The sequence below is a fragment of the Orycteropus afer genome, unplaced genomic scaffold (assembly GCF_000298275.1).
Source record: "Orycteropus afer afer isolate SDZICR_OR568_19922 unplaced genomic scaffold, OryAfe1.0 scaffold00009, whole genome shotgun sequence".
Classification (NCBI taxonomy): Eukaryota; Metazoa; Chordata; class Mammalia; order Tubulidentata; family Orycteropodidae; genus Orycteropus; species Orycteropus afer.
The window spans coordinates 8,194,892-8,205,091 of NW_006921596.1; the positions used below are offsets into that span (position 1 = coordinate 8,194,892).

A 10,200-nucleotide genomic window follows, 5' to 3' on the forward strand; every position below is an offset into this window, starting at 1 on the left:
CAAATTTTAAGAATAAACTCCTGTTTGTTAAGGCCATCCCATTTGTGGTATATTCTTGTCAGAGTGGCACTAGGTAACCAGAATAGGTTATTTGTTGTTGTTGTTATGTGCCGTCAAGTCAAACCCGACTCATAAGTTATCAGTTATTAGTAATTAGTTATTACTAATGTTAATTTCTAATAATTGTACTATGATTGTGTAAGATGTCAACGGGAAACAGTGTATTGTCCATGGGAATACTATTCCATATTTTTGCAACATTACACATATTACATTTACAATTAATTAGAATAAAATGTTTTTTTTAAAAAAAAAAACTTAAGTATGTACAATTTGAACAAGATCCTCCTTCTACGACACATAGGTCGTTCTGTGGGCGAGGCTCACGGAAAAGTGGAGGAGGCCTGGAAAAGCGAAGGTGACACCCTGCTTGCCGTGCGCTTCTTTTCGCATATCTACGACACAAGCCTCAACCGTTTCCACAGAAAGGGAGCAGTGCGAAGCGGCGGCGTTTGAGCCACGGGGCGGGCCGTAGCGCTAGGCCTGAAGCGGTGGCGCGCCAGCGGGCGAAGAGGTTTGGTTGCGGCCGCGTAGGCCGCGTTAAGCTGTCGCTGCAGCTGTTCTCGACGGCAGTCTGTGCGGCCCGCTATCGCCATGTCGTCGGTGAGCCCCATCCAGATTCCCAGTCGCCTCCCGCTGCTGCTCACCCACGAGGGCGTCCTGCTGCCAGGCTCCACTATGCGCACCAGCGTGGACTCGGCCCGCAACCTGCAGCTGGTGCGGAGCCGTCTGCTCAAGGGCACATCGTTGCAGAGCACCATCCTGGGCGTAATCCCCAACACGCCCGACCCTTCCAGCGACGCGCAGGACCTGCCGCCGCTGCACAGGTAGGCCGAGCAGCCCAGGCGGCGGGCGGCGGGCGGCGCAGCGTCCTCCCGGGGCACCCGGCCAGGCCGGGGCCGGCCCTGCAGTGCGGAGCCTCGGAAGGGCCCTTCGAGGTTCTTCCCTGCCTCTTACTCTGTTTTCTTCCGTATAGAAGGGTGATAACGTGTCTCGAGAAGCTGCCGCCCTTAATAATTTGACCGGAATTCCCCAACCACTCCCAAGTGTTCTGATTCTACGAAGTCCAGTGCTTTTAGTTTTCTAAACCCTTTTCCCGCTTGTTGATGATCTCTTTTCCTCTTGTCTGTCTTTGTCTTTTTTTTTTCCTACTCTACGCGTTTGCTATTTTTCCAGCCCTTCTCTAAGCTGCTAAGTCATCTGACTGCTAACCAGAAGGTTGGTGGTTCAAACCCACCAGCCACTCTGCGGAAGCCAGACTGGACAGTCTACTTGCGTAAAGATTTACCACCTCGGAAACTCTGTGGAGGGTCGCTGTGAGTCGGAATGACTCGATGGCAGTGGGTTTTTTTCTTCTAAGCTGCATCTCCTTAACATTTTTTATTGTGGTAAAATTTACACAACATTTAAGTTGCTCTTTTAACCATTTTCAAGTGTGCAATCCAGTGACCTTGATCGTACTCAGAACATTGTGCAACCATTCCCACTGTTTATTTCCAAAACATTTTCTTCACCTCAAACATAAACTCTGTACTCAATTACGTAATAGCTCTTCATTCTGCCCGCCCCCGGCCCATGATAAGCACGATCTATGCAGCTTTTCATATAAATATTTCATATAAATGAGGTCATAAAACTTTTGTCCTTTTGTGTCTGACTTATTTTACTTAGTTACTGTTATCAGAGTCCATCCATGTTGTAGCATGAACTTCGTTCCTTTTTATGGCAGAATAGTTGTCCACTGTACATACAAGGAGCTCTGGTGGCATAGTGCCTAAGGCATTTGACCGCTAACCACAAGGCTGGTGGTTCAAACCCACCAGCCACTCCTTGGAAGGAAGACTGGGCAATCTACTTCTGCAGAGATATTGCCTCAGAAACCCAAGGAGGGGTGGCTGTGAGTCGGAATCGACTGGAGAGCAGTGAGTTAGTTTTTTATTTGGTACTAGCTGTGCCATGGGATAAAGATGTGGCAGTCAGCTTCTGTAAAAATCTAGTCTTGCAAACTCCATGGGACAGTGTTACTGTATCCTTTGGGGTTGTTATGAGTAGAAATTGGCTGGGCTGCAATGGGTTAGGTATACTTTTGCAGGTGTACATCGCTTAATATCTATCAACTTTCAACCAAGGCTGTGTATGTCTGTGGTCCCATAAAGGTTTTTTTTTTTTTTAAAAGGGAAAGCAACTTTTTTTGTTGTTTATTTCTTGCTAAAAGGAGCTCTGGTAGCATAATGCCTAAGGCATTTGACTGCTAACCAGAAGGCTGGTGGTTCAAACCCCTCAGCCACTCCTCAGAAGGAAGGTTGGGCAATCTACTTCTGTAGTGGTACTGCCTCAGAAACCCACGGAGGGGTCGCTGTGAGTCAGGTCTGACTGGATGGCACATAACAACAACACAATGGTTTTAAAGACTCCAAACTCAGACTCTTGCAGCACTAGGCCACTGATGGGATATAGGCAGGTGGGGCTAGAGGACATTGCTCTGGGCCTGGGATTTGGGGCTTAGACGGAACAGCAGGTGGGACAGAGCGTGCTCTGTCCTTCTGCCTCCCTTCCTCTCACTCTGCGGCCACCACCAGTTCCTCCAGCCTCCACCAGCAGCTCCAGCAGGGCAGTCTCCTTTTAATAATGGTGTTTGCACAGTGTCTGAATCACATAACATCCTATTGATAGAATTGTGGACATTACGTGATGCGTACCTGTATATAGTAAAACTTGAGGAAGCCGGAAACTGTGTAACGCAGAGACCTGTCAGAGAAGGAAAATTCACTACCGTGAAGCCGGTAAGAGCCAGAACTTGACAGGACTGCCTTGTTTTTCTGAGTCTCAAACGTTTTCCACCTTTGACAGGGTGCAATCTTAACACTTTTCTGTTGCTTGTTTTAGTAGAACGTATTTTGAGTTTTCCTTCTCTGACAGGTTTCCAGCATACACAGGTTCTGGCTTTCTTAGGTTTTACTGTATTTTCCACTAAAATGAGTGATAAAAACGTGGCAGGACTGCACCCCGTCAAAGGTGGAAATCTTGTGAAACCTGGAGAACCCAGGCAGCCCCGTCGAGTTCTGGCTTTCAAAGGTTTCATTGTGCCACATTTTGTGTGTCTACTCATCTGATGATGGACACTGGGGTGTTTTCCACTTTGGGGCTATTGTGAATGATGCTGCAGTGGACATTGGTGCACAGGTTATCTCAGTCCCTATTTTGAATTTTGCCTATAGCCCCAAGAGTGGTGGTGCTGGATCATGTGGTAATTCTGTGTTTAACTTTTGAGAAACCACCAGACTTGTCCACAGTTTTATGTTCTGCACAGTTTTACATTCTCTCCAGCAATGGAGGGAGAGTTCCTGTTTCTCTACATCCTGGAGCCTGGACTTGTTCATTACTGAGGTTTTTGTTTTGCTTTTTTATAATAGCCACCCATGATTTTGCTTTGCCTTTCCCTAATGAACATCTTCCCTTCTGTTAACTTTTTGAGTGCCTTTCTTTTATATTCCCTGCCTCCCCTTTCTTCCCCTGGTACTTCTGTTTTCCTTCTTAAAGGGTCTTTTTTTAAAAAAATTTGTATTGTGCTTTGGGTGAAAGTTTACAGAGCAAATTGACTTTCCATACAGCAGTTCATATACACTTTGTTTCAGAATATTGACTGCAGTTTCCCACAATGCCACAGCTCCCCTCCCACTTCCTCCCCATAGTTACCTCTTCCCTCCCATGTACTCCTGCCCTTCTATTCTCCCAGGATTGATCTCTCCAAGGAGTATATCTACCTAATGTAAATAAATGTTCAGCTGATGTGCCTGTCTTTTGTTTGGCTGGAAGCCACAACAGTGGGTTCAGTTTTAGACCTGAAGGGCAACTAGGGGCTATAGTCTCAGGGGTTTCACCAGGCTTTATCAGACCAGCAAACCTGGTCCCTTTTTTTTTTTTAATGATTTTGAGTTTTGTTCCACATTGTTCTCCCACTCTATCCAAGATCTCCTACATAGATCCCCCTCTGAGTGGTTGACAGTGGTAGCCGGGCACCATCTAGTTCTTCTCGTTTTACACTCATATAGGCTGAGGATTGCATGGTGGTGGTGGTGGTGTTGTTAGAGGCCGTCGAATCATCTCCGACTCATAGCAACCCTGTGTACAGCACAACGAAACACTGTCCAGTCCTGTGCCAACCTCACAATCCCTACTATACCTGAGCCCATCGTTGGAGCCACCTTGTCAGTCCATCTTGTTGAGGGCCTTCCCCTCTTTCGCTGACCCTCCACTTTGCCAAACATGACATCCTTCTCCAGAAAAGGATCCCTTCTGACAACATGACCAAAGTAGGTGAGACGAAGTCTGGCCATTCTCGCTTCCAAGGAGCATTTCGGCTGCACTTTCAAGACAAATTTGTTAGTTCTTGTAGCAGTCCACAGTGCTTTCAGCATTCTTTGCCAACACTACAACTCAAAAGCATCAATTCTTCTTCAGTTCCTTGTTCATTGTCCAGTTCTCACATGCATATGTTGTTAGTGCTGTTGAGTCGGACCCGATTCACAGCGACCCCTCCTTGGGTTTCCGAGGCAGTATCACTACGGAAGTAGATTGCATGAGGGGATTAAAAATACCATGGCTTGGGTCAGGTGCATCTTAGTCTTCAAAGAGACATTTTTGCTCTTCAGCACTTAAAAGAAGTCTTTTGCAACAGATTTGCCCAAGGCAATACGTCTTTTGATGTTTTGACTGCTGCTTCCATTGGCATTGATTGTAGAACCAAGCAATATGAAGTCTTTGACAACTTCAGTCTTTTCTCCATTTATTGTGATGCTGCTTATTGGTCTAGTTGTGAGGATTTGTGTTGTCTTTATATTGATGTGTAATCCATACTGCAGAATACAGTCTTTAATTTTCGTCAGTAAGTGCTCCAAGTCATCCTCACTTTCAGCAAGCAAAGTTGTGTCATCTGCAATATCAGGTTGTTAATGATTCTTCCTCCAATCTTGATGCCACGTTCTTCTTCTTCATATAGTCCAGCTTCTCAGATGATTGGCTCAGCATATAGATTGAATAAGTATGGTGAAAGGACACAACCCTGACACACTTTCTTCTTGACTCTAAACCATGCAGTGTCCCCTTGTTCTTTTAGAATGACAGCCTCTTGGTCTATGTACAGGTTCCTCATGAGTAGAATTTGATGTTCTGGAATTCCCATTCTTCTCAATGTTATCCACAGTTTGTTATGATCTACACAATCCAATGCCTTTGCATAGTCAATAGAACACAAGTAAGCATCTTTCTGGTATTCTTTGCTTTGAGCCAGAATCCATCTGACATTAGCTATGATGTCCCTCATACCACATCCCCTTCTGAATCCAGCTTGCATTTCTGGAAGTTTTCTGTCTATATACTGCTGTAACTGTTTTTAAGGTAGCATAGTGCCTAAGGCATTTGACTGCTAACCAGACGGCTGGCGGTTCAAACCCACCAGCCACTCCTCAGAAGGAAGATTGGGCAATCTACTTCTGTAGTGATACCACCTTGAGAACCCAAGGAGGGGTTGCTATGAGTCAGGTCCGACTCAACGGCACATAACAACAACAACAAGATTTTACTTGCATGTGATATTAATGATATTGTTCGATAATTCACATATGCTGTGGGATCACCTTTCTTTGGAATGGGTACAGATACGGATCTCTTCCAGTCACTTGGCCAGGTCGCTGTCTTTCAAGTGTCTTGGCATAGATGAGTTAGTGCCTCCAGTGCAGCATCCGTTTGTTGAAACATCTCAGTGGGTATTCCGTCATTTCCCAGAGCCTTGTTTTTCGCCAGTTTCTTCAGTACAGCTTTGACTCTTCCTTCAATACCATTGGCTCTGGATCGTATGCCGCCTCTTGAAATGAATGATCATCTATCAGTTCTTTTTGGTATAGTGACTCTGTGTATTCCATCCATCTTCTTTTGATGTTTCCTACATCGTTCAACATATTGCCTATGGAATCTTTCAGTATTGAAATTTGAGGCTTAAATTATTTCCTCAGTTCTTTTAGTTTGAGAAGTATTGAGCATGTTCTTCCCTTCTGGTTTTCCAACTCCAGGTCTTTGCACATTTCATTATAATAATTGACTTTGTCTTCTGTAGCTGCTCTTTGGAATCTTCTTTTATCTTGTCATTTCTTCCATTTACTTTAGCTGCTCTCTGATCAAGGGCATGTTTCAGATTCTCTTCTGACATCCCTTTTGGTCTTTACTTCCTTTTCTGTCTTTTTAATGACCTCTTGCTATCTTCGTGAATGATGTTCTTGATGTCACCCCACAATTCCTCTCGTTTTCAGTCATTGGTGTTCAATGCATCAAATCTATTCTGTAAATTCAGGAGGGATATAGTCAAGGTCATATTTTGGCTCTCGTGGACTTCTTTTAATTGTCTTTAGCTTCAGTTTGAACTTGGATATGAGCAGTTGATGATCTGTTCCACAGTCAGCTCCTGGCTTTGTTTTGGTTGAAGATATGGAGCTTCTCCATTGCCTCTTGCCACAGATACAGTCAGTCTGATTCCTGTGTACTCTGTCTGGCGAAGTTCACGTGTATAGCCGCTGTTTGTGTTGTTGAAAAAAGGTATTTGCAATGAATAAGTCATTGGTCTTGAAGAATTCTATAATGTGATCTCCAGCAACATTTCTATCACCAAGGCCATATTTTCCAATTACCAATGATTCTTCTTTGTTTCCAACTTTTGCATTCCAATCACCACTGATAATTAATACATCTTGATGATATGTTCAGTCAGTTTCACACTGCAGAAGTTGGTCAAAATCTTCAATTTCTTCATCTTTGGCTTTGGTGGTTGGTGCATAAATCTGAATAGTAGTGGTATTAATTGGTCTTCTTTGTAAGGGTATGATATTATCCTATCACTGACAGCATTGTACTTCAGTACAGATCTTGAAACAGTCTTTGTGACGATGAATGCCATCCCATTCCTCTTCAATTTTTTGTTCCTGGCGTAGTAGATCATATGGTTGTCTGATTCAAAATGGCCAAAACCAGTCCATTTCAGCTCACTAGTGCCTGGGATATCGATTTTTATGTGTTCCATTTCATTTTTGACAACTTCCAATTTTCCTAGATTCATAGTTCGTACATTCCATGTTCGGATTATTAATGTATGTTTGCAGCTATTTCTTCTCATCTTGAGACATGCCACATCAGCAAATGGAGATCCTGAAAGCTTTCCTCTATGCACATCATTAGGTTCGGCTCTACTCTGAGGAGGCAACTCTTCTCCAGTCATAATTTGAGTGTCTTCAGACCTGAGGGGCTCACCTTCTGACACTATATCTTGCAGCGTTTCGCTTTTACTCATAAGGTTTCCACTGGCCAATTCTTTGGGAAGTGGGTGGCCTTCTCCTTTTTCTGAGTCTGTCTTAGTCTAGAGGCTCCCCTGAAACCTGTCCACCATGGGTGATCAGTCCCTTGGTGTACCAGTCCTTTAAAGGGTCTTTTCTGCTCACATTTTCCTTTGCCTCTTTTTCTGGAACATTATTAGTTCTCATCTCTGCTCCTTATCTTGTATCTTAACCTGTGTTTTCTTAGATCCACTAGATTGTTAGCTTACCACTAGAGTGCATGAAGGGACAAGAGGCTCCCTACACTGTGGTCCTAGTTGTGATTTTGGATGAGGGACATAACCCCGTCTGAGTTCTTTCATCATCTCTTTGGAAACTACCAATGTCTATTGCTAGCTGGGTTACCTAAGTTAAATGAAAGAATGTATGTAATCTGCACAGCTATAGCTGTGCTGTCCAGTACTGTGGTCACTTGCCAGGCTGGGGAACACCTGAAATAATGGTTTCTCAAAACTGAGATGTTAGGGTTGTCCTGGTTTGTCTGGGACTGTATTGATTTTTGCGCTGAAAGTCCCACATCCTAGGAAGCCCCTTAGTCCCAGGCAAACCAGATGGTTGGTCTTCTGAGATGTGCAATAAATGTGCAATACACCGATTTCAAAAACTTAGTTTTAAAAAAAAAAGTCTTGTTAATTAATAAGCTGCTATTGTTGTTGTTGTTGTTGTTAGGTGCCGTCGAGTCAAACCCGACTCATAGCGACCCCTCCTTGGGTTTCCAAGGCACTATCACTACGGAAGTAGGATTGCCCAACCTTCCTTCTGAGGAGTGGCTGGTGGGTTTGAACCGCCAGCCATCTGGTTAGCAGGCAAGTGGCTTAGCCACTATGCTACCAGAGCTCCCAAGCTGCTATTATATAGATTAAATGTTGGAATGATAATATGGCCATATTAACATTTCACCTCTTTCTTCTTTATCAGGTGGTTGCCAGATAATTTAAAATTATGTAGATGGCTCACATTATATTTGTCTTGGACAGTGGTGACACATACTGTGCTCTCATCCAATGCTGTTATCTTCAATCTCGCTTCTGCCTCCAATCCTTAACTTTTTTGAGGTGTTTGACTAATTTAGAGGTTCCTCCTTCCCTTGCAGTTATCTCTCTTTAAAAATCAGGGTTCCTGAGTCTGGATGGATTTCATAAGATTCGAACCAAACCAAACCCATTGCCATCAAGTTGATTCTGACTTACAGCTACCCTGTAAGACAAAGTCCCACCATGTAGAATTTCAAAGCTGTAATCTTTACAGAAACAGACGGTCACATCTTTCTCCCGCAGAGTGGCTGGTGGGTTTGAACTGCCACCCTTGCAGTTAGCAGCCAAGCACTTAGCCACTGCACCGCTGGGGCTCCATTGGAAGGTTTAGAAATGTTGTTGTTTTTTTTTCAGTCTGTCTTTTTTTTTTTTTAATCGTGCTTTGGGTGCATATTTACAGAGCAGAATTTGCTTTTACATTCAACGGGTCGTGTATGTTTGATTTCACTCCCCAATTACCATCCCTAACCCTAACCCACTCTCCTCCCCTCCCTTCCTTGTAAACCCCCCCCCCACCGCCGTACCCTTCTTAGTTATGCTCTTCCTGTCTGTCCAGCTTTCCCTCCACGTGAATCCTGCCCCTCTGGTGCCCCATGGCTGATTTCTCCAAAGAATGTATTTCTTTAGAGTAGGTGGGTGCATTACCCTGGGTTGGGCGTTCTGCATGTAAGTCTTTTCACGGTTGGGCTGACAGCCAGTCCTTGGGAGTGCGTCCTATCCCAAGCCTGAAGTTACCCCAGGGCCATAGTCTTGGAAGTCTCACCAAGATTTCATCTGACCAGCAATTCTGGTTGTTACTGAGTTTTTGAATTTTGTTCCACATTTTTCCTCCCATTCTATCCAGGATCTCCAGTTTTATTCCCTTTCCAACCTAAGAAAATACAGTTTAAGATATGAGATAAGGAGCAGAGATGAGAACTAGTAATGTTCCAGAAAGAGAGGCAAAGGAAAATGTGAGCAGAAAAGACCCTTTAAAGGACTGGTACACCAAGGGACTGGTACGTACCCATGGTGGACAGGTTTCAGGGGAGCCTAGAAATGGCTAGAAATGCTTATTTATATACCGAATCTTGTGACTATATACATTTTTTTTGAGACAGCTCCATAGCTTTCTTCAGATTTTCAAAGGCGACTGGGACCATTCTTTGGGTGGGGGCACCCACAACAACCCATTGTTAGTCTTCATTGTTAAAAACTGGCTTCTCTCCAGCCTGCAAAACATTTTGGCTCCCATTTGATCTGCTTTGGTTATTGCCCGAGTAAAACTGGGCATTTTCCAGGTTTTGGTAGAACCGGATTCTGGTTTTCCTACATCCAACCCTACTCCTTAAACCTTTGCTTATTTATCTTATAAGTTATTGCTGTCTGTGCCCATGCACTTGGTTGCCTATTGAGAAAAGAGTACTTGTGATTAGATTTTTTTGTTATATTTCTACTGTGCACATTGTGTAGCAATTACCCTGTGATTTTTAAATGTAGATTTTAAAAGTACACCGTGATTTTTGAAAGTAGATTTAGTTAGATTTTAGGTTTGCTGGTATTTGCTGGTATTATTCTGACGGACCTTGTTGTTGTTGTTGTTAAGTGTCGTTGAGTCGTTTCCGACTCATAGCGACCCCACGCACAGCAGAATGAAACACTGCCCGATCCCGCGCCAGCCCCACAATCCCTGCTATACTTGAGCCCATCATTGCAGCCACCGTGTCAATCCATCTTGTTGAAGGCCT

The 10,200-nt window shown here is 44.0% G+C and overlaps 1 protein-coding gene across 1 annotated transcript in view; it reads left to right on the forward strand.

Annotated features, from left to right (window-relative positions):
• The first annotated feature begins 654 nt into the window (after positions 1 to 654).
• LONP2 (lon peptidase 2, peroxisomal) overlaps positions 655 to 10,200 on the forward strand; it is a 127,027-nt gene continuing 117,481 nt past the window's right edge. Inside the window, exon 1 of the mRNA XM_007946886.2 lies at positions 655 to 887. Coding sequence (XP_007945077.1) covers positions 655 to 887 — 233 coding nt within the window. The remainder of the gene's footprint in view (positions 888 to 10,200) is intronic.